The sequence below is a fragment of the Furipterus horrens genome, unplaced genomic scaffold, assembly GCF_987537825.1.
Source record: "Furipterus horrens unplaced genomic scaffold, mFurHor1.1.pri manual_scaffold_17, whole genome shotgun sequence".
In the NCBI taxonomy this organism is placed as follows: domain Eukaryota; kingdom Metazoa; phylum Chordata; class Mammalia; order Chiroptera; family Furipteridae; genus Furipterus; species Furipterus horrens.
In genome coordinates, this window is record NW_028327187.1 from 74,888,583 (window position 1) to 74,915,486 (window position 26,904).

The 26,904-nt window shown below is 46.5% G+C and overlaps 1 protein-coding gene across 1 annotated transcript; it reads right to left on the bottom strand.

Annotated features, from left to right (window-relative positions):
* MECP2 (methyl-CpG binding protein 2) lies at window positions 1-25,648 on the bottom strand. The gene is made up of 4 exons (XM_090264362.1): window positions 25,583-25,648; window positions 25,268-25,504; window positions 2,515-2,865; window positions 1-1,148 (listed from the first exon to the last, which is right to left on the bottom strand). The coding sequence occupies exons 2-4, from the start codon at window positions 25,372-25,374 to the stop codon at window positions 65-67; spliced, it is 1,542 nt and encodes a 513-aa protein (XP_090120488.1). The 5' UTR covers window positions 25,375-25,504; window positions 25,583-25,648; the 3' UTR covers window positions 1-64.
* Window positions 25,649-26,904: the final 1,256 nt, after the last annotated feature.

Consider the following 26,904-nt stretch of genomic DNA (forward strand, 5'->3'; position numbering starts at 1 on the left):
AGGAGAAGAGACAACAGCTGCCTTTATTCTTGTTGGTTTGCTTTGCAATCCGCTCTGTGTAAAGTCAGCTAACTCTCTCGGTCACGGGCGTCCGGCTGTCCACAGGCTCCTCTCTGTTTGGCCTTGGCATGGAGGATGAAACAATGTCTTTGCGCTCTCCCTCCCCTCGGTGTTTGTACTTTTCTGCGGCCGTGGTGGTGGTCGCAACCGTAGGCTGAGTCTTAGCTGGCTCCTTGGGGCAGCCGTCGCTCTCCAGTGAGCCTCCTCTTGGCATCTTCTCTTCTTTGCAGATGCTGCTGCTCAAGTCCTGGGGCTCAGGGGGGCTGGCAGGGTCCTCGGAGCTCTGGGGCTCAGGCGGGGGTGGGGGTGGGGGTGGAAGCAGCGGTGCGGGTGTCTTCAGGGGCTCTGAGTGGTGGTGGTGGTGGTGGTGCTCCTTCTTGGGGGGCGAGGAGGCACTGCTGCTGCGCCCCTTAGGGCTGCTCTCCTTACTTTTCCGCCCAGGGCTCTTGCAGGTCTTCAGTCCCTTCCCACTCTTTTCACCAAGGGTGGACACGAGCAGAGGCTTCACCACCTCCTTCACCTCGATGCTGACTGTCTCCCGGGTCTTACGCTTTTTGATGGGGAGCACGGTCTCTTGCACAGATCGGATGGATGATTCCTTCACGGCTTTCTTCTTGGCCTCAGCGGCAGCAGCTGCCACCACACTGCCTGGCTTTCGGCCTCGTTTCTTGGGAATGGCCTGGGGGTCGGCCTCGGCTTTTCGCTTCCTGCCGGGACGTTTGATAACCATGACTTGGGCTGATGTGGTGGCCCCAGCCCCTTCAGCCTTGCTCCCTGGTGAAGCTTGAAAAGGCATCTTGACGAGCAGCTTTCCGGGACTTTTCTCCAGGACCCTTTTCACCTGCACGCCCTCTGATGCTGCTGCCTTGGGTCTCGTGGTGCCGCTCCCTTTGGGGCGTCCCCGACCTCTGCCAGTTCCTGGAGCTTTGGGAGATTTGGGCTTCTTAGGTGGTTTCTGCTCTCGCCGGGAGGGGCTCCCTCTCCCAGTTACCGTGAAGTCAAAATCATTAGGGTCCAGGGAGGTGTCGCCTACCTTTTCGAAGTATGCAATCAACTCCACTTTAGATCGAAAGGCTTTTCCCTGGGGACTGTAGGAACAAATGGAGAGACACAAAAATGATTAGAAGCTTCCACAGCAATGTCAGAGATGAGGCAGAGCAGAAGGCGGTGATGAACTTTGACAGAAGATGTTCTGCAGCTGATATGCCTGGTGATACTATTGAACCAGAGTCACATTTAAGAAAAGCCAAGATAAGTTAAAACCTGAGGGGCATGGCCACAGTCATACATGAAATAATCAGACTGTCGAGCAGTGGTAGGTGCCTACATGGCCCGCTTCTCTACCAGAATATCTTGCTGCTAGCTGTGTCACAGCTGTTACCATGAGGACCTGCCTGCCACTGAGGCCCCCTCTAGCCTCGCAAAGTGGTCCGACCTGGGAACCCTGTCTAGCCATCAGACCAGAGCCCATTCTGCTGGCTGGTGCCTGGGCCTGATCTGCCAGGAGAGGACCCTCTGTCGAAATCTGGGCATGCCGTTTAGCATCTCTGGGAATCAGTTTCCTCATATGTCAACAGGATAATGCTTTTCTCACCTTTCTCAGACTTACTGAGCCCAAACAAGGCTGCAAATGTTCTTTGAAAACTGCTAACCTTTTTGAGATTGTCTAAGGGGCAGAACTGAAATTACTTATTCACTCCTTCTCTAAAGCTCAGGCTTGGCAGTTACTGTTTCAACAGAAAACACCCAGTGACACTCCCCACCCCTGAAAGCTGGACAAATGCAAAAGAGACAGTTGGAAAGGTACATGGGGACCATTAAAGTCTTTCCCCAGAGGCCTCATCCAAGAGCCCGCTTTTCCCAGCACAATTCACAGAGTGGACCAAGCCCTGTGAACTCCTAATTTTTCTGGCTCATCAAGCAGTGTCACAGAACAAGTCTTCCAGAAAGAAGATGAGGTTAACAGGTTCTGAGAGGAGCCCCTCAGCTGGATGTTCTCCAGCTGGGAAATGGCAGGAACCCCAGGAAGTTCCGCTTGCCTCCTGAGCACAGGTCACTGTGCGTGGCAGACCTTCTGGCCTCAGTGCTTCCCAGGTGACCTCTCCTGTCATTTTCATTGTGATCCTGGGTAGGCCCTACTGCTAGTCCATCTGCAAATGAGGCCTCAAGGGCTGGCAGGGTAAAGTCACACTCTGCTACCCTGTGCATATCTCATTCAGGGTAATGACTTCCATACACAGTTGTCCCAAGCATACCTAGTCATGCCTGCAAGCAGTGCTCATTATTGAAGCCACCTTCACCCCAGATTAAGGTTATATACACCCATTTTCCTGATCAGCTATCAGGAAAGAGCTCCTACTTCAAGGGACCCCCATTAGTTTTCAGTGCCTGTCCCCAACTTCCCACCTATCTGGGCCTCCTAGCTCTGTAGATAGAGGAGTTGCCCTTACTTACTTGATCAAGTACACATCATACTTCCCAGCGGAGCGGCCAGATTTCCTTTGCTTAAGCTTCCGTGTCCAACCTTCAGGTAGAGTGGGGTCATCATACATTGGTCCCCGGTCACGAATGATGGACCGGCGCTGTTTGGGGGAAGCAGAAGCTTCAGGGACGGCTGGGGCTGAGCCTGACCCTTCCGAGGTCTCTGCTTTGCCTGCTTCTGCTGGCTCAGCAGAGTGGTGGGCTGATGGCTGCAGGGGCTCATGCTTGCCCTCTTTGTCTTCTTTCTTATCCTTCTTCACCTTTTTAAACTTCAGGGGTTTGTCCTTGAGGCCCTGGAGATCCTGGTCTTCTGACTTTTCTTCCCTGAAGTATTAAATAAGTATGTAAGTATCACAGAGGACACACTGGTTTGCAGAAAAAGTGAGCATCTGCAGGCTCGAGGCAGCCCAGCACAGGCAGGGCTCTAGGAGCTGGGCTGCCCTGCTAGTGCTCACCTAGGTCTTGATATTCATCCCTTCACAGATTTATTTTTTTTCCATTTTATTTATTTATTTTTAGAGAGGGAAAAGGAAGGAGACAGAGAGGGAGAGAAACATCACTGTGCAAAACAGAAACAGTTGCCTCTCACACGCCCACAACCAGGGACCTGGTCTGCAACCTAGGCTTTTGCCCTGACTAGGAATCGAACTGGCGAGCTTTTGGTTCACAGGCCGGCACTGAATCCACTGAGTCACACCAGCCAGGGCCACAGATTTCTTTAGGGGATTTTGGACTGCTACTGGTGGTGCCTAACTATACTCTACCTGCACAGGTGGCATTTTTTCCTGAATAGAATGCTGTGTGGCTTCTCAGCAGGCTGCCTTGGCAGAGGCCACTTTATGAGCTGCGTCTCAGGGTTGACAGGAGGCCCTCAACTGCTGGAGAGGGTGCTGTCCACCCAAAATGGAGGTGGAGCGCCTCTTCACAAAGGTCTGGCCTGGGTGTTACTACAGCTTGTATTATGGGTTTTTTATATGTGTACTCAAAGAACTGCTGTGGGGCACAGACAACTTGCTAACAGGAACATAGCCCTGCACTATCCCCTTGGGAAGTGGCACACAATGCAGCACTGTAGAAAGAGTAGATGGGTCTGGAGCCAACCAACTTGAGCTCAAATCCTGATTCTGCCATTTCCAAACACAAATCTGAGCAAGTGACTTCAACACGCTATGTTTGTTTCTTCATCTCAACAACAGGAACTAACACCCCAGAGGAAGAAAAGTCATTATATAAACACTGGCTAACTTTGGCAACCAGAAACCACTGCCCAGGATTCTGACATAAGAAAAAAAGTGATCCCAGATCAGGTGAGCCTTTATCATAAGATGCTCCCTTACAATGCGCATGGCCTTAGTGGTAGGAGGAAAGAGCAAGAAGAAAGACACAGAGGAGCACCCTTCCCCTTCCAGGGAGGGCATTTCCCCATGCTTTCACATTGACAGAGCAGCTCCTTCCCTACACTTTTGTTCCATCTGGTAGGTTCCATGTGTACTTCGGAAATACTCACTGTGAGGCCCTGGACGACCCTGGGATCAGAGTCTGACCATGATGCTCTCATGGCTTGGCTAAGAGGGCAAGAGCACAACTGGGGCCAGAGGAGGCTTAGAAAGAACTGTGGATTCAGAATTAGCCTTCTGCTAGTCCCTCAGCTAGCAACTCATTCTGGAAAAGTGCAAGACTATTCCTGTCCTCTATCTCAGCTCTAGAGCTGCCCTGTCCCATACAGCTCATGTTCACACTGATCACTGTTCCGTGGCTGGTCTATCCCAAGTACACACTGTGGAGACTTCAATAAAGACACTGTGGTGTGCACTCAAAACCAGACTCAAATGACATGGGTAAGTCACCAAAGGCAGGTCAGCTCCAGGACTCACTTGGTAACCATGAGGACACGGCTTTCCTCAACAGCTTAGGTCAGGTGTGGGGAGACAGATCATGGTGAGGTTGTGTCCTAGCTCTTCTCAGGCTTACTCCTGAGTTCCCCAAATCTTCATCCAGAAGTTTAGGGCCCCAAGCATGGCTGCCAAGGTCACCCAGATTCAGCCCTTGGCTCACAGAGACCTTTTCTGCTCCAAAAGCAGGGGACCCTAACCTGTTCCAACAGAGCTTACTTTTCAATTCTCCCAGTTCTAGCTTCTCAATAGGAAATGAGGAAAAACTCTGGGAAGCTGGGTGTGGCTCGAGGACTACCATCATAGAGGGAGAAGGGAAGCTCTGCAAAGTGGTGGACAGACTGGAATCACCACTTCCATACAGTCCACAGGGGCACTGCTGAAGTCCAGGGCTGTACCCTAGAACATTGGCAGTCCCAGAGTCAGAGAAAAACACTGCACCAATGGAAAAGGCCTGGCTTCTTCAGAACTCCCATTTGTATTCTCTAAATAATTTTACCACCGTGAGGTCAAGTACAAGCCATATGACCCAGGAATGCCTCTTAGATACAATCAAGGGTGCTGATGCAATCTAGGGCAATCCTTTCTAGAAATCTACCCTAAAGAGATACCTCCAGAAAGGCAAACAACAGAGGATGATGTTATTTACAACAACATTGTTTTTACTAGCCCAGGACAACCAAGAGCTGCCACCAGGGACCCACTGACTAGATAAACACATGCCTGCACCATGGAGAACACCCTGAACCACTGAGGAGTGATTCTCAGGATCTACTGTGAAGTAAAAAATGTATATTGTAGGCTGCCTTTTGTGTGAGAAAGGGGACTTTAGGAAGCACACATCAGGAACTACTGGAACTACCGAGGCCTCTCTGGGTATGCCAGCGTATAATTTCAACTTCTAAATCAGGTAAAAGTTTACATAACCAAATATAGGTATCTCCTATATAACATGGTACTTCTATGACACGGCTAGAGAACTGGGGAAAGCCCCTGTATAACATGGTAGTTCTATAACACAGTTTCACTCTAACATGATATGACTGTAGAAGATATTCAAGAACTGCTGGTAGAAGAAGAAACTGATGAAGCAATTTTGGTGGAAATGAGATCTGGAATGTGCCAAGATAACTTAGGGGATGACAGCACTGATGAAAATGAAGAAGTTGAACAGTTTACTCTAAAAAGTGTAAAGAAAAGCCTAGACTTGAGACTTCCGGCCAAGATGGAGGCTTAGACGGACACGCTAGGTCTCCCTCTACAACTATAGAGGAATACAACTACTTCAAAACAAAGGATAACTAGAAATTCCAGAAAATAAAACTACACGGAAGTCCAACATATGAAGTTATAAACCAACGGTGCCATTTGGGCAGGTAAGAGTTAAAGTGGGCAGTGCTGTTTGCGGTCGCACCCGGAGCGGCGGGCGGCGAGGAGTCCCGGTGGCCAAGCCCCTGGCGGTGCGCGACTCCGGAGCTGGGGAGAGCGGCTACGCAAGCCCCTGGCGGTGCGCGACCCCGGCGAGGAGTCCCGGTGGCCAAGTCCCTGGCGGTGCGCGACCCCGGCGAGGAGTCCCGGTGGCCAAGCCCCTGGCGGTGCGCGACTCCGGAGCTGGGGAGAGCGGCTACGCAAGCCCCTGGCGGTGCGCGACCCCGGCGAGGAGTCCCGGTGGCCAAGTCCCTGGCGGTGCGCGACCCCGGCGAGGAGTCCCGGTGGCCAAGCCCCTGGCGGTGCGCGACTCCGGAGCTGGGGAGAGCGGCTACGCAAGCCCCTGGCGGTGCGCGACCCCGGCGAGGAGTCCCGGTGGCCAAGTCCCTGGCGGTGCGCGACCCCGGCGAGGAGTCCCGGTGGCCAAGTCCCTGGCGGTGCGCGACTCCGGAGCTGGGGAGAGCGGCCGCCGCATCGCCTTGAACAGTGAGGCCCAGGGGGGCGGGAGGACGGATCCCGGTCTCCTAGCTGAATAACTGTGTGAATCCATCTTGGACCCCCGCCCCCAAAGAAAGCGCCACAGGGCTACGAAATAGGTCGTGGACAAGCAGGCGCCGGTCGCTAATTTGTGACGCGTACACAGGCACTGCCCCCGACAGCCAGCCCAAGAAAACAAAAAGCATCTGTCAAAATGAGGCAGGCAACTTTAGAAATACCGGTAACACAATTCACCAGGCAGCAGATAGAGAACCTGACAGATGAACAGATAAGAAACCTGTCAGAGGCTCAGTTCTGGGCCATTGTTATCAGGTGGCTTACAGAATTCACAAAAGAGCAGGAAAAAGATATGAAAGAAGCGAAAAACTTTCATAACGAAAGGAACAAAACCGCATACGAGATAGAAGGAAAGGAAATAAAATCCAGAGTTCATTTCAACAAACTGGAATATGGAGAAGGAACAAGCAGTCAACCAATGCAGAGAGAGGAAATGGGAAGCAACAACGAAAGGATCAGAAACCTCTGGGACAGCTATAAAAGGCCCAACATAAGAATCATTGGTTTGCCAGAGAATGAGGAAGATGAACTAGAACTTGAAAAATTGAGTGAAAATATAATAAAGGAGAACTTCCCAGACTTGGGAAAGGGAATAGACCTGCAGGTCCAGGAAGCAAGGAGAGTTCCCAAGAGACTGGACCCAGGGAGAACCACTCCAAGACACATTATAATCAAAATGTCAAAAATTAAAGATAAAGAGAGAATCTTAAAAGCAGCAAGAGAGAAGAAAAGAATTATGTACAAAGGGGTCCCAATTAGACTATCAGCTGACTTCTCAAGGGAAACCCTACAGGCAAGAAGAGACTGGCAAGAAATATTCAAAGTAATGAAAATCCAAAACCTACAACCACGAATACTCTATCCAGCGAAATTGTCATTCAGAATAGAAGGACAGAGAAAGTGTTTCCAGGACAAAATAAAACTGAAAGAGTTCATTAGATCCAAACCACTGTTATATGAGATGTTAAAGGGACTGGTTTAAAAAAAAAAAACAGAAGCTAGGGAGATGAAACAAAGGCAAACTAAATAGGCAACGAGAGGGAAAGAGGAACTGTGGGTACGGGAAGCATATTGGGGGGAGGTCAACAGGGAGGGGGAATGGGGAAAGGGAGGGAGATGATATAGGAATTGGGGATCAAGGTAGGAGGGAATGGAATAGACGGAGAGAGGTTGGGAGGAACTGTATGCACAACTAATGGACATAATCTAAAAGGGGGGGACAACTGGAGGGAGGGGGGCCACCGGGTGGAGGGGAGCAGAGGGAAGGGAAATTGGCACAAATGTAATAATTTAATCAATAAAACACATTAAATCATTAAAAAAAAAAAAAGCCTAGACTTAGTTGAACAGTTAGTCATATTTTTTAAATGAAGATCCTTGCACTGAAAGGAGCACAAAGTTTAAGAGAGAACTTCAAAAGTGCTTAGCACTGTATAACAAAATTTATAAAGATCTCTCAGCTAAAAGCAAGCAATCTAAAATAACATTTTTTTTTTTTTTTTGCAAAAAGAGCATAGACATCAAGATAATGCTGAAGAAAGTTTAGAGGATGAGGATATCTTGTCAAAAAGAAAACGCATTTGGTTAATGGAGCTTAGTAGTGATGACAAAGAAAACATTACTTAATTCATATTAATATGTAATACTTCTGATGAAAACTGCTTTAATAAAGATATTTCTCTTAATTATAAAAACATAATAGTACTTAAAAAAAATTGAAACCAACCCCCCTTTTCATACTAGTTCTTTGTTTCGTATAACATGCATTCGCATAACATGGCATCTGTTATGAACCTAACAGCTGTGTTATATGGGGGTTACCTGTACAAAATGAAAACAAAAGGTAATAAAACCTCATTACATAGACTGCAAACAAACAAATGAATAATTATATCAAATTGATAAAATATCACAGAGAAAAAAATTATTTCAAATACTTTTGACCACAGTGCTCTATACACCCGTGGTGGGACATATTCTAAGGCCAATGAAAGCACCCCAGGAGCACGGAACATGCTTAGTGTCCCTAGAAGAGAACCAGGCTGGCTCCTGGGAGAAGTAGGTGGTTCTGGTTCTGGGGTGGCCTATGGAGGCAGAAAGCGGGAACACATAAGAGGTTAATAGGGAGAGTCAAAAGGACACAGGTACCGGCTGAAAGGGTTCCTCATATTGGGCAAAGCTGCAACCAGGTGAGTGTTCAAAAGAATGAACTGATTAGAACACAATGAAGAAAAAATCCACATGGTAATATTAAAGGAGAAAGGAGAGAAAGACCTAAAGGAAGTGAAGGGGAAGCCATGTGGCTGTGTGGGGGAAAAAGGTTCCAGACAGCAGATAGGCCTCAATGGGGGACATGGAGGGCTTTGTTGGGTTTTATTCCAAGTGTGATGGGAAGCTCTGAACAGGGAATAGGGACCAGGGCTCTTATCTTCAAAGGATCATTCTAAACAGACTGCAGGAGACCTAAGAGGAAAGCAGGGAGGATCCCTGAGAAACCTCTTGCAGTGGTCTTCGCATGGCCCAGGATGGGGATAGTGGAGGATTGGGGACATGACCAAGAGGTGAAGTAACAGAGCTAGCTGATGGACTGGGGTGGAGGTGAGGGTCAAGGACGAGTTAAGGACCTCTCCTAAAGCCTGGGAGGATGGAGTTCAAGGAAGGAGAACACAGATCTTTGGCTACTAGCTACAAAGGTGGGATTATCTAACAGTGCCCAAACTCTGACTTGGGCCTAAATAAACTGTTTGGTTTTTTAAAAGTTTTTTTTATTGTGATAAAAATATAGGTAACATAAATTTTACCTTTTTAATTGTTCCTAAGTATACAGGAATTTTTAATAGCACTGAAGATGGGGAATAAAAGGACCTTTAACTTTATCTGTAATATTCTAGATTCTTCAAAGTGAAATTACTTGAAACCACTATGACAATATGGTGGTGGTTTTCAATTCTGTGTATCAAGGGATACACAGGTGTTTGTCACTTAAAAACAAATAACAAGCCCTGGCTGGTGTGACTCAGTGGATTGAGCACCGGCCTGTGAACCAAAGGTTCACCAGTTCAATTTCCAGTCAGGGCACAAGCCTGGGTTGTCGGCCAGGTTCCCGGTTGGGGAAGCACAAGAGGCAACCACACATTGATGCTCTCTCCCTCTCTTTCTCCCTCCCTTCCTCTCTCTCTCAAAATAAATAAATAAGATCTTTAAAAAAACAAACAATAACAAAAGCCCCCAAATGATGCAAAACAAGTAATCCAAATGAGTTCACCCCTAGCCCCAGTGCCTGCTCGGTCCCAGGGTGATCTGAAGGCGGGAGGACAGGATGGGATGCCTGGCAACTCCTTAAGCACCCCTTCCACACACACACCAGGAGATTATGGGGCTTGCTGAAGCACACATTTTGTTCTTTCTTATTTACTCATCACCACTTATCACCCCCTACCCTCTTCCACCCCCCCACTCTGCCACCAAAGCACACACTTAAAAAAAACCAAACAAGTCAAACAACCCATTTCATCCTCCCTCTAATCCACGGCATGTATGTATGTGTGCACATAAACACATGCACATGCACCCTCCTGAGTATGAGAACTGAGCACCTAGTTCACACGTTCGTATATTTTAGAGTTGGGATTAGCCTCAGAAAAACCACCTATTCAATTCTTCAGTGTCACAGATAAAAAGAAAAGGAAGTACAATCAGACAAGGGAACTTGTCTGAGGTCACAGTTGAATCAACATGTTTTTATTGATGCCCTTGCCCTGAGCCAGACTCTGTTAAGAGCTGGGATGCCAGAGCGGAATTAGCATCATTCTTTGGTCTTCTAGAGCTCCGTTTAGAGTGTGTGTGTGTGTGGGGGGGGGGGGGACAGACAACGAGGTAACAAAAAATAGTGACACCTCCCCTGTTCCAGGCAGAGGAAAGCCCAGAGATGGGGATTCCCTGGAGGAGGAAGTCCTGAAATGGGTTTTTAAGTCTCATGACGAGTTTCACAGGCTGATTACGAGGACACAGGGCAAGCCAGACCAGATGGGCAGAGGTAGCAATATCAACAGACCCATCCTGTTCCCACTATGATGCCCCTCTTAGGAAGAAGATCAGAGGCTCTGGGCTGGTCCTCTCTCCTACCTTCATTTAAGTTAAGATGATACTTCTGAGAAGCCTCGCTCCTCCTTCCTCCCCACTCCCATGAGCAGGAGTACCCTATGCCCCCCTCAGTGTTACTTCAAATATCCCACAATGGGTAAGCCCCCCAGACAGTGTGTGCCTTCTTTACTGCCATCTCTCCAGTAAACACACACTGCTAGGTGCAGGAACAGCGCTTAATAATCATGTGCCAAGTGGCAATCACAACTCAAATACTATGCTGTTTCTTTTTTTTTTTTTTCTTCATCCTCACCCAAGGACATGCTCATTGATTCTAGAGAGGGAGGAGAAGGGAGGGAAAGAAACATCAATGTGACAGAAAAACAGACTGGTTGCCTCTTGTACACACTTCAACTGGGGACTGAACCCGCCATCTAGGCATGTGTCCTGACAGAATTGAATCCATGACCCTTTGGTTTATGGGACGAAGCTCCAACCAGCTGAGCCACACTGGCAAGGGCCACCTTTGCTTCTTTTGATGGCTGTAACGCTGTGGCCATTAGCTACGAGGAGAAGGGCTGCTAGCTTAGCACTCAAAGCAAGCAGGCTCTGAGTGACTACATGATGGATTTGGGCGCTACCAGTAGCCTGGTGGTCACTGGTGGGTTGGGATTGGCAGGATATGAGGCTGAGGCAGTCACTGAGGGCCTTGGTGTCACACTTACCCAGGAGTATAGATAGTGACATCTACAGTGATGGGGAGAGGGGGGGTCACAAGGGCAGCAGTATGGGAGATGGTTACACTGGGAGGATGGGTTTCAGGCTTCCACATATTAGATTCCAGCAATGAGGCGGTCAGGTTCACAGACAGTCCTCCTGATAAAACTACTAAAAAGACTGGACTGAACATCTTCTAGAAGATGTTATCTAAGACAATGTTTAGAAACTCTTACCTACACAGAAAAGCTGGCATGAAATTAAGGAATCCATAGGCTAAAGAGTAAGGGAAGGAAGGGAAAGGGTTCTGTTTGATGAAATCTGGCAGGCGCTCCCTTAACAAGAGATCAAACAGAGCACTACTGACTGTGACCAGGCTGTAGAAGTGCTATGGAGGAGTAGGAGCATCAGCACCACCCCATCCTGCAGGAGGGGGTAACTGAGGCCATGAGGAAACAACAGGAAGAGTCAAAAGAGGGGGTCCATTCCACATGACAATGGGCTTGGTCTTCAAAATGGTCTCTGGCATAAAGAAAAGGGCTGTGGACTGCTTCTGGTTAAAGAAGACTGAAGAGACAGAACAACATGCAATCCTGGACTGGCTTCTAGGTTCAAAGGTGCTGAAGAGGCAGTAATGGGCATTTGGGGAATGTGAATATGGTTCCATGTTACCCTGATGTTAAATTTCCTGAGTGCCATAACTGCATTCTGTGCTCTTAGGAAAGCCATGCTTAAAGTACTTAAGAGTGAATTGTAATGATGACTGCAACTAAACCTCCAGTGGTAAAGGGTTCAGAGGAAACATATGTTTAAAAGAGGGGCGATGATATCAATATAACTGGAAGCTGTTGTGGGTGCTAGTAGTATTTTGAAGCAATTTCAGGAAAGCTTTCTAACAATTAAAGAGAATGCCTTCACTTTACACAAATACCTTAAGAGAAAAGGCTGGAAACCTTGCAGAAGTGCCTTCTTTTAGTGGCTGAAAGAACCGTAATGTTTTCCACGGTGTTATGCTCTCTATGGTGAAGCTGTCAAGATATTTCCCCATGTTTAAAAGAAAATCACTGTTGAAGGAAGCCTTGCCTAGGACACGACTTTCAATGCTGATGGAACAACCCATGTGAATCATGTGAGAGGAAACATAAATTGGGGTTATGGTGAAAAATGGTTGTGGCTGATGGAGATGCTGGGTGCAAATGCCATGGAGATTTCAATGGCCCAGTGTTCTGTTTCTTAACCAGAACTTCCACTGTTAGTGAGCTCTGGTTATGAAGTCACATAAGATTTAGCATGGTCTACCCCACCTGTTTTTCCCTTAACATTATTTTATTGTTTGGTTTGTAGAACACAAGATTTTTTCCCCTAGGAATGCTCATACCACATTTAAGCAGAAAGGTCTTCACAAATCTTAAATATCTATGAAGTGTGAGAGAAAGCTCTTGGTAATAAAACATCATTCAGTGATTCTTCTGCTAGACTGACCACAAACATTAGACCAAATCCTTCTTTTGATCTAGCAGACGAAAATTAGAGTTGCAGGAACCTCATTTTTGGGCCAAATCATTTTATCTTGAGGGGTCTGATGGTGAGAACTGCCTGTATTTTAATGATGAAAATAACCTACAGCAATCCTGTAGAAGGCAGCCATGTGTACTCATTTGACCCAAGGCTACTGTCCATTACAAGGGAGCAAGGCAACCAACAGCTGGCAGGTGCAGCAGGCCAGACAACTGTGGTTTTTCTAATACCCCACTAAAATGACAACTGACTTCGCCAATTACACTAAATCATAAAGGTAGGTTTTATGATTCCGATGCAGTGCTCAGAACCCACAGCTGTCACTAAGCAAGGCTATCTGTTTGCAGGCACAGAGCCCAGGCAAGCAGCTCTGTCACCCACCCCAGAGAAAACAACCCAACTTGGGGACCTAGGATGACACATACTAGACTGGACCAATCTGACCTGAATGCCATCTCTGAAGCCCACGACATGGTAACAACAGCAGTCAGAAAGTAATTTAGTTCAAGAAGTTTAATGACTAGGCATTTAGCCAAGTTGAAGGTTGTTGGCTAAATATTCTGAGGGCATTTGATCATTTATTTTTATTGTGGTAAAACACACATAATATAAAATTTACCATTAACAGCACTTAATACATTCACAATGTTATACAACTGTCACCATTATTTAGGTCCGTAACATTTCATCACCTGTGCAGGAAACCCCATAACCATTAAGCAGTCGTTCTCCAAGGCGACCTTACTCCCAGTCCACAGCAACCACTAATCTTTCTGTCTCTATGGATTTGCCACTTTTGGAGATTTCATATAAATGGAATCATACATATATGGATGGCCTTTTGTGACAGGGTCCTTGCATTCAGCATATTTTCAAGGTTCAGAACATCATCTCTTTTCATGGCTGAATAACATTCCACTATATGGAAATACCACACTTTGTTTATCTAGTGTTCTGTTGATGAACATCTGGGTTGTTTCTTAACATTTGTGTACAAGATTTTGCATAGATGGATGTTTTTAATTGTCTTAGGACTATACTTGAGTGGAATTGCTGGGTCATATGGAAACTCCATGTTTAACCTTCTGAGGAACTGCCAGATTGTTTCCCATGGGGCTTCCTTTGAGGGGGGGGTGATGAAAATGTTCTGGAACTAGATAGGAGTCAAGTGGGGTGGCAGAAACTGCTTTTGCTCTGCATATAAGGGCAAGCTTTAAACAGAAATCATCACAGCAAGAATGCTAGGAACCATGGAGGGTGTTTCACTTCACCTACTTATTCAGTAGCTAACATTCCCTGAGTACCTTCTAGGTACTCTGCATAAGCTGTGCTAGGGCCAGGGATGCTACAGCAACAAGACATGCTTTCTACCTGCATCCATTTCTTCTCTTTTTCTGGTGTGTTCACTCTTTTAAGGCAGACAGTCAATAATGAGAGGAATCGTAACAATTGTGATGGATGTTGTTAAAGGGGAGGTAGTAAGAGCTAGGGGAGACTCATTAAGGAGCTGGGGAAGAGCTTCAGAAATATGGGTGCGACGGTGACATTGTGACCTGAGGATGTGGGGCCACTGGGGATTGGGGAAGGTTTGGGTCCAAAGTAGTAAAGCTGATAAGGTTGTGAACTACAACTGATACCCAAGCAGAGTGGCTTCACCACCAGCTGTGCCCATGAAAGTGACTGTAGAGGGAACTGGCCAAATGAGGTAAGAATGGAAGAAAATCAAGAACCCAATCCTTATTACTGATGTCTTTGTTATTTCATCTCTTCCTGTGGAAAGCCTGTATTGCTAGAATTTGCTCTCTCATTCTCTAGCCTCCTCAACTAGCAACTTCTCTTCCATCATGTTCCCCGCTGCCTTTGCTCCTACATCCTTCGGGGTGCTCATGGTGATCCTCTCCACGAGTGGTGGGACACTTGCCTGGGCAAAGTCAGCCTCCAGTGCCCCCATGACATATATCTAGTCTTCAAGGTCCCAAGAGCTGGTCTTCATAGGCACTTACATTGTGCTTGCCTTTTTTGTCCCCAGCAATACATTCCCACAGCTCTTTCTTTCCCTAGCCCGTTTTCTGTTGATACTGTTTTCTTGTTACCTTTGTATACTTTTGTGTAAACAAGTTTTACAGACTTCTGTCAAGTGCCAGCTGCTCTAATTGAAGAACACAGTATTTGCCAAAATAAAATTTCAACACAGAGGCAACGTTATTTTTTTGGGGGGTGGGGGGACAGTTAGGAGATCTCCAGGAACAGAAGAGGAAACTGCTTAAGAGTCAGTTCACTTTGTCAATATCTCATACCTAACTTGAAGTGAATGGCCTTGTTTTCATTATTGTGCCTCTTACTAGTATAGGTTACTCCACACCTGCATGCCTGACAAACTTTTGTTTCCCGATGACAATATCTGAGCCCACTGAAATAACCAGCAAAATACATAAAAGAGGTAATCTGTCTACCAGTGTTGGCAAACAAGAAGGGTGCCACCAATGGCTGAGACAATTCTGAGAGACTGCTTAAGATGTGGTGTGGCTGGAGTCAGTGTGAGAGAAGTTCTGCTCCCACGATTCTACCAAACTTGAACATGAGGGCTAGGGGTGGACCCGTCAGGGAGGTCTAGTTAGGGACAGGATTCATAACAGAGCCCTAGGAAGTCTTCAAGGTCAGAGCAAGACCTCGGAGCCAGGGTGGCTTAAGTTCAATTTGCTGCTGTCAAATGAAGGGCCTGGAAGCCCAATCGTGCCATACATGGAAAGAACAGTGACAGGCTGAGGGGTTTCCCTGGGTACTGCTGAGAGCACGGGAGGGGCAGAGAAAGGCTGTGGTGCTTCAGGGACTCTGCATGCTGGAACACCCAGAAAGAGATACAGATATGGATGGAGAGCTCACTTGTATCAGCAACTTTCCTGGCAGCACCCTGGGAATCCACCTTACACCCATCCTGGCTTCTGACAACAGGGGTTTAAAGTCACTAGGAAGCAGCAAGCAAGCAGCAGGGACTAGCTGTCTATCCATAAGCAACTCTGGGGAGTGGCTAAAAAGTGAGTAATGCACCTGGTGACAAAACAAATAACAGACTGGTCACTCCCTGTGTACAAAAACTAATTGGGTAGAAAACATAATAGGAAGATTGAATATTGTCCTTCCAGTCAAGATCCCAATGGAATTCCCTTCAGAATCTGACATTTACCTAGAACAACCAAAGAACATGTGGGGGTGTGGGGCCATGACCTGCTTCTTGTGGCCACTGCATCACATACCACACAACTTCATTACACACGGATTAGAGAATTAGGATCAAATGACAGGTTACAACTGCCCACAGAATGTGAAGGGAAGAATTCATTACATAATGGAGAGACATAAAATTGAACGCAGTACATTTCAAAACCCAGCAGCCTAGGAAAGGATTCCAGAGGACATAGCAGCAGCAAGACTGAGCTCCTGCCCTTGCCTCATCTCCAGAAGCCATGATGGGGAGCCAATAACACCCCTAGACCTCTCAGCCAATAAGCTGGAGAGAAGCAATTACATGGGAGTCAGTAACTTTTCCCTTTTAGGTTCAGGAACTACAGAAGCTCCCGCTGAGAGGTGCAGGACAAAGAGATAACGTGCCAGTGAGCCAGGCTGGCTCTGTGGGAAGCGACTGCTATTTGGTACACATGGACTCAGGGATCCACCTGGAGCCTGAGGTATCCCCTTTCCATATCCTTACAGGAATGGCATACATGTCCTTCAAGCAGTTGGTATAAAATGTTTAACACACTTCTAAGGACAGAGAGAAGAATCTAGATACTGCCAAAGACTGTCCCCTCACTACAGTTCATCCAGTGTGCAGCTTCTCTCTGACCACAAGATAAAGAGCTCAACATAGCCCAGAGGAGAAAGCAGTGAGAGTAGATGCCAAGAGAATGGGAAGAGAAGGCCAAGAATTCCCCTGCTGTACCAAAGCAAACAGAATGACTGCATGGAGCCATCCAAGCCTGAGCCAAGATGACGAGAAATGACATGGTAACTGCAAATATATTATGGCCAGAAGGAAAAAAAGAGAGAGAGATGGAAGGAGATGGCTCAGGAAAGGCAAAGTCCTCTACCAAGAAGAGAGAAAACCCCAAGGAAGAGAAGGAAGCTCACCCCCACCCTTGCTACAACTTAAAGAACATGTTCTCAATAGGAGTTCAAAGATGAGATGATAAAACAGTAAGGTGAAAGGGTAAATTCCCAACCTAGAGAAGCAAACTGCAGACCAAACCACATCACTATGGAACTTATAAATTTAAAAAGAGCCCAAAACAGAATATTCCTAGCTGAAAAATCAAAGTAAACAAACAGTGAATGCAGATGAAAAAGACAAAAGCTAAAGCAATTAGAGGAAAGCTAATAGCATTGGAAAAGAGACAAAACCAAACTAAAAGAAGGGTAACTCATGTCCCCATAGTAGGGAACCCCCCAAATGAAAAAGATGACATCAAAGATATATTACAAGAGCCCTGACCAGTGTGGCTCAGTTGCTTGAGTATCATCCACAAAGTGAAAGGTTGACCGTTCAATTCCTGGTCAGGGCACATGCCTGGGTTGTGGGCCTGATTCCTGGTCAGGGTGCATGCGAGGGGGGTAGCCAATCGATGTTTCTCTCTCACATCAAGGTCTCTCTCTCTCTCTCTTTCTACCTCTCTCTAAAAATAAATAAATAAAATCTTTAAAAAGCAAGATATAAGAGAACTGACCTGAAACAAAGACAAGCTGCCTATGCAGCTTGAAAGAACATCGTATTTCCAGGAAAATGTGATAAAGAATGTTTCTCCATTTCTCTCTCTCTCCCTCAAATCAAGAAAGTTTAAAAAAGAGTTAAAAAAAAAAGTACACTCAACAGTGAGACTCTGTCTGGTCAACCTCCTCAACTTCAAGGATAAAGAGAGTATTCTTCAGGCACCCTGAAGGAAAAAGCAAACAACTTCCTGGGGTGGGGGAACATCAGAAGACCAGGTGGATGTAACATCTACTAAGTTCCCTCCCAGTTGGCTGGGCATCGTCCCATAACTGAAAGGTTGAAGGTTTGATACCTGGGTCTGGGTGCTTATGGGAGACAACCAATTGAGGCTTCTCTCTCACATTGGTATTTCTCTCTCTCCCTTCCTCCCCAAAAGCAATGAAAAATGTCCACAGATGGCGATAAAAATAAAAATAATAAAAATCATCTACTGATTCCAAGATGGATCAGTGCAGTGGGAGGGAAGGAGCATAGACTCTAAAAGCCAAGAAGTTGTGAGCTCAAATTTGGGCATAGCCATTATGGGTCTCTGTGTACATATACACACGAGGTCAGAGGTAAGGCCAGAGAGATGGGCAGGGGCCTGATGCCTGAGGGAGGCAACTCTGAGGTGAGTCTGAACCCAGATCTGAAGGAAATGAGGGGTGAGGGAGGAGGTCATACAAAGAGGAGCCACAGCCCTGACCCTAGGAACAACCTGGCGTGTTCCAGGAAAAGCAAGAACAATGGGCTGGAGTCAGGTGAGCAAGGCAGAGAAAATGAGCTCAAAACGAGGCAGGCCTGGCTACATAATCTGCAGGGCCCAGCAGCGCAACATGAAAATGCAGGGTTTTTTGTACAAAAATGGAGAATTTCTAGATTGCCACAGTAGAGCATTAAACCAAGTGCCGTTCTTCTAAGCCCTGGGCATTACATAGGTTACATGCCGAAAAAGCCAGTCCTGCTTTCAGGTAATGAACTTTGGATTTTATTCTGAGAGGGGTGAGAGGCCCCCAGAGGGTTTTTTTCTCAAAGAAGTGACATGATCAGATAAACAGTTTGGAAAAACTCACTACGTGAAAAATGTAGAGCGTGTGTATGGGTGAGGGGACAGGGAGACACAAGGTGCTGCAGAGTGGGCTCACAGTTTGGGGTGTTAAACGTTTCTTAGAGATTGACATCTGGGGAGGAAGAGGACCTGGGCAGAGGAAGAAGCCAAAGTGTGACGTAGGCCCAACAAAGATCTGGCCCACTTTGGGCAGAGAAGGCAAGACAGGAGTTTTATACTCCCCCTCTCTCAGGCACCTGGACGCTGCCCTGGACATCATGTGACCTGGGTGAGATGGCTCTCACTCAAAGGAATAGGCTGCTGGAGGCTGCCAGCTGACTACCCCTAGCTGGGGATCTGTGGGTAATTTCAATGCTGTATGAGCTATTGCAGGGTCTAGGTGAGTGACGCAGTGGCTGATCTAGGTGCTGTCTACAGAGAGCATGTGTGTACTAGGGGTAGGAAGGGCACAGTTCAGGGTTCTGATTTCCATATTTTATGCTTTCCATGTTGAGATGTTTTCCTTCTAGAGGTCTAAAGGGCAGCTGGATATATGAGCCTACAGTTCAGGCGAGAGGTCTGGGCTAGGGGGAGATAATCAGGAGACACTCAGTACAGAAGTCTGAAGAGCCAGGTGAGTGAGAGCACCTCAGATATGAGTATGAACAACACTCCCTCCGCTAACTGGATGTGTGATGAGGAGAAGAGTCAGAAACGGAGACAAAGGAAGAGGAGTGAAGTGGTAGCAGGATGATCAGGTCTATCTGTTTAGATTATTGGTGGCAAGCAATGGAGACCAACTCTAGCTTATTTACAGACAAGGGCTTGATTAAAAGGCTACTGGAATACGAAAGGTGGTTATGTTTGCACGATATGAATGTACTAAGGAACTGTACACTTAAAAGGGTAAATTTCATATTATGTGCATTTTACCATAACAAAAATGGGAAAAAAGGCTTACTGGGTGGCCAGAGAATCCCTAGAGGGTTGGATGAATAGGTTTTTGAGTTTAGTTGGCCATGAACAACCAGCACTGGCCACAAGCCACTGGGGTCCTTCCTGCAGCCCGGACGCTGAGCAAGAGCTTCTCTTGTTGCCTATTGCCCTGCCCCCAGGCAGGTGGGCCTGACTGTTGGAGCCTGGGCACATGGCAATACCCTCCTGCAGGGCTCAATTTGGGGGGTGGTGGTAAAGGACCAGATAGCAAATATTTTCTGCTTTGCAGGTCACATGGTCTCTGTTACAACCACTCAGCTTGCCGGTGTAGTGGGAGAGCAGCCACAGACAGAGCATAAAGGAAGGGGTGGGGCTGGACTGTAATAAAATTTTATTTATAAAACCAGGCAGTGGGCCAGATTTGGCCTTGGGATGTAGTTTGCTTAAAGCTGCCCCAGCTGAAAGGGAACCTACTAAACAAAGCAACTGGCATTTTCAACAACTATAGTCAGAGGTTACTTGGCCTCCCATCAAACTCATAAAGTGGGGTGAGGCTCAGATGTGAGATAAGGCAGTCAAGGAAAAAAAACCAGACTATCCAGTGATTCTGCACAAGGAGAAGGTGATGTCTCAGGATAGACACATGGTTTCCAGGAGGGAATAGTCATGTCAAAAGGAGGACTTGTTAATGGCCGTGACAATGTGGACATCCACTGGGAGCTGATAAAACTGTTCTGTGTGGAATGTGGGGAAGAAAGCCTCTGTGGAGTAGGCTGAGCAAAGAGTAGGAGGTGAGGAAAGGGAATGGTGAGTAGCCAACTCTTGAAGAGCTTGGCCAAAGGGGGAACAGAGAATGGGGCAGGAGCGGAGGAGGGAGTTCTCAGTGAAGATTTTAAAACATGTTTGTAGGATGATGGGCATAATTCATGAGGAAGGAAAAGTGACAGAGTCCCAGGGAACATGGAACCTGCAAGCTGGGAGCACAAAAAGTCTATGTCACCAGCAGAGCTGCTCCACCTCCATGGGTGGAGCAGTTTCCACTGATGACAAAGTCCAGGCTGTGATGATGGCAGTGGGTGGCTGAGGTCACTGGAGCAAAGATGGTCAAGGAGATGGGGAGCTAGCTGCTAGGAGATCCATTTGAGTGGGACTTAAGTCACTTGTGGGATGGAAAGGACTGAGTCAGAGACAAAGACTGTGGGCCTAGCACTGAATTCTCAATGGAGGAGGGAAGTTTGGGGCAGTAAGCAAGCCTGCGACAGGGAGTGTGTGAGCTTGGAGAGCTGAGTGCTGAGTGGAATGAGCATCACAACATGCTTTTTTGAGAGCACGCATCCTGAAGGGGAAGACACAGCTCCTCCTCCTGCCTAGGGTATATGGACTGTGACAGTTAACAGGCTGCTCCCTTGGTATGAAATGAGAGAGAGGAAGGATGTAACCTGGATGGGGCCTAGGAGCTTAAGAAGGGCTCTTTGCAGGAAGAGATACTTGAGCTGAGTCTTCAAAAATAAATAGGGATTTCTGGTCAAGATGGAGGCGCAGGCAATCATTGTTCATCTCCTGACACAACCACATCAAAATTACAACTAAATCATAGAACAACCATTGCTCAGAACCTTCAGAAATCGAGTTGAATGAAAGTCTGACAAATATAGAATTAAAGAAACCACAGCCATCCAGACGGGCAGGAGCGGTGGAGACACGGAAGGGGCTAGTCCCACACCCATATGTGGTAGATAAAAATTCAGGAGGGATTATCTTGGGAGCAAGAAGTCCCAGCCCCACCCAAACCAGGGTTCCAGTGCCAGAAAGATAAGTCCCCACAACTTTTCGCTGCAAAAACCAGTGAGGACTGGGCTGGGGGAAGAAAACTTCTGGAGTCCCAAGCAGTTCCTGCACACGGACTTACTCAGACTCACTCCCTCTGAGCTTCAGCACCACGGTAGCAGCTTGAAAGGCACCAGTGGCATACAGGGAAGAATGGAAGTGTCTGGCATCAAGGGAAGAGCTGGGGGACAGCTTTCTCCCAGACAGAAAGGCAGGCAGAGGCCATTATCCCTTTTCTGAACGCCCCCCCCCCCTACAAAAGCCAGAGCCAGCAAGCAGGTGCCATGTCTGAGTCTCCATTAACCTGGCTAACACTGTTTGCCCCACCCTGGAAATGCCCTGAGACTCTGCTGCACCAAACTTATGGGCCCACCCAAGCTGTTAAATGTGGTGTTTCCATATGAATGGTTGGTCTTCACTCATGCTTCACAACTTCCTAAATTCTCTCAAACAAGCAACTGCTGTCCTCAGCTAGTCTCCAGCCTCTGTATCTCTTGCTAAGTGGCCCCAGGCCCACACTAGCAGCAGCCAGCCTAGATTCATAGCTTGGCTTCACCTGGGAATCTCTAAGCCAAGCACAAGTAGCAGCCATCTCAGATTGCTTTATAGCTCAGGCAGGGTGGCCCTGGGCAAAACACAGGTGGGGGCTGACTTTGGCCTAGACCACTTGAAACCCCAGAACCTGTGCACCCAGTGGACAGCTACAGACCACACTGGAGCACCACCACCCTGCCCCTGCACAGCTGATCCTCCACAGAGGGTGGAGGTTGGTACACAGTGGTCACAGACAGTCCTTGTACCTGACTAGACTGGGTAAATCCCTCCCATTGACCTGCTAACAGCAACTACAACAGGAGGGTGTACTCTGCCCATACAAAGGGTACACCTCGAGTACCCAGCTTAGGGGACAGGGGAGGCTGTACCACTGGAACCCACAGGACACCTACTACATTAGGCCATGCTACCAAGACAGGGAGTTATAGCAGCTCTACCTAATACATAGAAAAAAACACAAGGAGGCTGCCAAAATGAGGAGACAAAGAAACATGGCCCAAATGAAAGAATAGATAAAAGCTCCAGAGAAAGAACTAAACAAAAGGGAGATAAGCAATCTATCAGATGCAGAGTTCAAAACACTTGGTTATTAGGATGCTCAAGGAACTTAGTGAGGACCTCAAGAGCATAAAAAAGATCTAGTCAGAAACAAAAAATTCACTAACTGAAATAAAGGCAATCAGAACAACAAAAAGAAAAAAGAATTAAAAAGAAAAACCCCCGAGGACAGAGTAAGCAGCCTCTGAGACAACTTAAAGCATTCCAACATTTGCATCATAGGGGTGCCAGAAGAAAAAGAAAAAGAGCAAGAACTTGGAAATCTATTTGAAAAAATGAGAGAAAACTTCCCTAATTTGGTGAAGGTAATAGACACGCAAGTCCATGAAACATAGAGTCCCAAACAAGATGGATGTAAAGAGGCCCACTCCAAGACACATCATAGTTAAAATGCTGAAGGTCAAAGATAAAGAGAAAAATCTTAAAAGCAGCAAGAGAAATGCAGTTAGTTACCTGCAGAGGAGTTCCCATAAGACTGTCAGCTGATTTCTCAAAAGGAACTTTGCAGGCTAGAAGGGATTGACAAGAAATATTCAAAGTCACAAAAAGCAGGGACCTACAGCCATGATTGCTCTACCCAGCAAAGCTACTGTTTAGAATCGAAGGGCAGATAAAGAGCTTCCCAGACAAGAAAAAACTAAAGGAGTTCATAAAGGGATTTATTTAAGAAACAGAAGATCAAAACCATTAACAATAAAAGGGCAATAAATACATATCTATCAACAATTGAATCTAAAAAAGAACCTAAGCAAACAAGAAGAACAGAGACAGAATCATGGATACAGAGAGCATTTTCATGGTGGCCAAATGGGAGAGGGTGTGGGGGAAAGGGTGAAGAGGTGAGGGGATTAAAAGTACAAACAGGGCTATATCACAGCGTGACCGGGCATAAGCCTATGATCTCATTACCTGAGTGATTGTCTGGAAGTATAGGCCTCACTTAATCCTGTTTGCATCGCTGCCTCCTGAGACTCAACAGTTTGGCTGAACTAAGTGGCTGGAATACAACAAGGATGCCAGCCTATTAAACCAAGCATGCTGTTGTCCGGGGACAGCCAACTGACCTGGAGTCTGCAAGACCCTTCCCCATGTGGGAAGGCCACCCTCCCCCCGACACCCCCACTCTTATTAGGGATTTCTGGACCCAAGGGTAGGTAGGACGACGACCACGCCCAGCTTGAAGCAGCTAGAGGAGCTGGAGACCTTCACCCGTTGTCTTTATAAGATTATAAAGGGTCTTAACTCTGAGAGGCTGGGACTATTATTTTTTATTGTAAAAAAAATTAAATTAATTTTTAAAAAAAGAATAATATAGTAAAGGGTGAAGCCAGAGAACATGTATGTATGACTCATGGGCATGGACTCGGGGGGGGGGCGGTGCTGGGCAGAGGGGAGCAAAGAGGAAAAAATTGGAACTATTGTAACAATATAATCAATAAAATATACTTAAAAAAGAAAAAAAAAGTACAAAAAGGTAGTTACAGAATAGCCATGGGGATGTAAAGTATAGTACAGGAAGTGGAGTAGCCAAAGAACTTACATATGGATGACCTATGGGCATGAACAGTGGTGTGGGGACTGCCTGAGGGAGTGGGGGTGCTGGGTTGTGGGGGCCACAGGAGGAAAAGTTGGGACAACTGTAATAGCAAAATCAGTAAAATATAATTAAAAATAAATAAATAGGAAGAGGAAATGAAATAATGGATAGAAAGCAGTTCTATATGACGGAGTGGTACACCTGTGAGAAAAGGGGCAGTAACAGGAGGCCCAAAAGAGGCAGGGGTCACATTAGGGGCCTCAATACCACTTGAAAACAGGGGTGCCACTTTCAGGTTTAAAGCAGGGGAGTGATATCTGACTCTAGGAACCGCATGGAAGAGAGAAATGTGTAGGAGCATGAGCAAGTTATTGTAAGAGTTCTAGGGAGATGAGGGCTTGAACCAGGTCAGTGAGAAAGGGATGAAGAGAGAGGTTCGAGAAGTAAAGAACTATGGCAGGGCTGGCTGGCTCCTGGGATGTGGACAGGATGTGGACAGTGAAAGGCAGGAAAGGAGACTCTCAGGTTCCCAGCTTATATGACTGGTGCTGTTATCAGGTGTGATAGAGACCAGAGGACATGGAGTTTGGCTATTCAGTCTTCTGATCTAACCCCCATATAAGATGGTTAGATCAGAAGACTGAACAGGGGTGTGGTAGAGCAAGCAGTGAGTTGAGAAGAACGGGAGGAAGAAAAAAGGGCAAAAACCTTCGAATGCCTTGCATGGTAAAATCTGACTAAACTGTATATACACCCCATGAGCCTTTTTCTAACATGAAGCATAACAAGTTTTATTTCTTCCATATTTCATTTTAGTGCTCTCTGTCGCCACCTAATGGGATGTTAGCTGAAACCCAAATATTTACCCATGGACTGTCCGGTGGGCAATGAGAGGCTCAGGACAGTACCTGGGTGGAGAAGGACCTGTCCAGCTAACTTCAGCTTTCTGACAACATTTCTAGGGTCCATGAGACCACCATCTGGAAGATCAGAGGTTCCTGGAGCTAACAGAAACATTTGTTCACTAATAATACCTCATTCAACTTAAGATCATTTTCCAAAACCATGCTTCAAACTTTACTTCTCTGTACTCCCAGGATCAACCATCAAACTGAGTCATGCTCAGGAAACCACTGTGTAAACATACACAAAACTGTTATTTGGTAGGACACTTGAGCCTAGCTGAGCTCAGTTTTTGGTTCTAGTATTTAACGTGCCACCTCTAGGTCTAGGTGGACTTACTCCTTGCTGCCAACTGTCTTCCTCCCACAGTTCTGGCATACCTACAAATGTTATTCACTGAACAAGGAGTGTAACAAGTGCCATACCAGAGGTGATAAGGGGAGGCTGTGGTGGGCGAGCAGAGGCAGTCACTGCTCTCAGTGGCTTCAGCAGAGCAGGGGGCACACGCAGCAATAGGTGACTTCACCGTCATCTGGGACTGCTTGGAGAGAAGTCCACAGGAGCCTCAATGCAGGACACAGAGCCCAGTGCAGGGGAGGGGACAAAGAGATGAGGGCCAAAGAGCATGACCTGGTTTAACTCCCCTTTTTGCCAGTGAAGAGCTGCAAGAAGGAAATCAACATTTTCACATGCCATGGAAAGGCCACTAAGATAAATTCTTGAGTCTGGTAAGTTCTCACCTGTAGAGTATGGGTAAGGATGAGTCTGCCTCTTGAGCTGGTGTGGATTCCATGAGTGGATCCTGATCAGGCAGGCAGACAGCAGCTCATCCAGAACCACTGCACGTGGAAGGACAGAGTAGAGAAGTGATCCTAGGGGTGTACCAACGGGGTGGAAATTGTGAATGTAAACTACTCTTTTGAAAAGCTTGGTACAGAGATGTGGGTCATTCAAAGGCAAGGTGTCGTGAGCCAATAGAAGGCCAAGATAGAAGATATGCTAAATTTGCAATGGAATGTAAGATATTAAAAAAGGATGTTTTCTGTTTTTTATAACATGGATGTCTTAGCCTGCTTGGGCTGCCATAACTAAGTATCACAGACTGGGTGGATTAAACATTAGAAATTTATTTCTCATAGTTCTAGAGGCAGGAAGTCTAAGATCAAGGTGTCGGCAGATTGGATGTTTGGTGATGGTCCTCCTCCTGGCCTACAGACAGCTGCCTTCTCACTGTGTACTTCTGGCACATGACAGAGAGTGAGCTCTATGGTGTCTCTTCTTAAAAGGATGCTAACACCATAATGAGGGTCCCACCCTCATGACCTCATCTAACTCTAATTACCTCCCAAAGGACTTGTCTCCAAATACCATCAGATTGGGGGTTAGGGCATCAACATGTGAATTTGGGGGGAACACAAACACTTCAATCCATAACAATGTTCTATTGTTAAATGAAAAATGAAAATGCACGGTATGGCACTACATATACTGCGTGATACCAATTAAAACTCAGTCCAAAAGATGGCAGTACAACAATCTGAATTTATTTAATGCCATTGAACTATACACTTAAAAATGGTTAAGATGATAAAATTTTTAAAAAGATTTTATTTATTTATTTTCAGAGAGAGGGGAAGAGAGAGAGAAAGAGAGGGAGAGAAACATCAATGTGTGGTTGTCTCTTGCACACCCCTAACTGGGGACCTGGCCCGCAACCCAGGCATGTGCCCTGACTGGGAATTGAACCAGTAACCCTTCGGTTCACAGCCGGTGATCAGTCCACTGAGGCACAACAGCCAGGGCGAGACAGTAAATTTTATGTTATGTGTATCTTACCACAATTTAAAAAATCAATCTAAGAGAAGGCAAGAAAGGAGAAAAAAATAAGGAACAGAAAATGTGGAAAAACTGGAATGCACAAAATAATACAGTATAAACAAATCTAAATGCATCAGTAATAAAATAGGTGTTAATGGACAAAACAGACAGAATGGAATTTTTAAAAATCTAGCTACTTGTCACTTTTCAAGTGTTATATCTAACCCATAGACGCAAAAGTGAG

Bases quoted from the DNA above. Each gene is read 5' to 3' on its own strand.
- MECP2 (XM_090264362.1), bottom strand. From the start codon at position 25,374: ATGACGGTGAAGTCACCTATTGCTGCGTGTGCCCCCTGCTCTGCTGAA. The intron at 2,866-25,267 runs GTATGGCACTTG...TTAATACTTCAG, and splicing joins GCCTCCCCTTATCACCTCTG to GGAAGAAAAGTCAGAAGACC. The intron at 1,149-2,514 runs GTAAGTAAGGGC...TTGTTCCTACAG, and splicing joins TATGATGTGTACTTGATCAA to TCCCCAGGGAAAAGCCTTTC.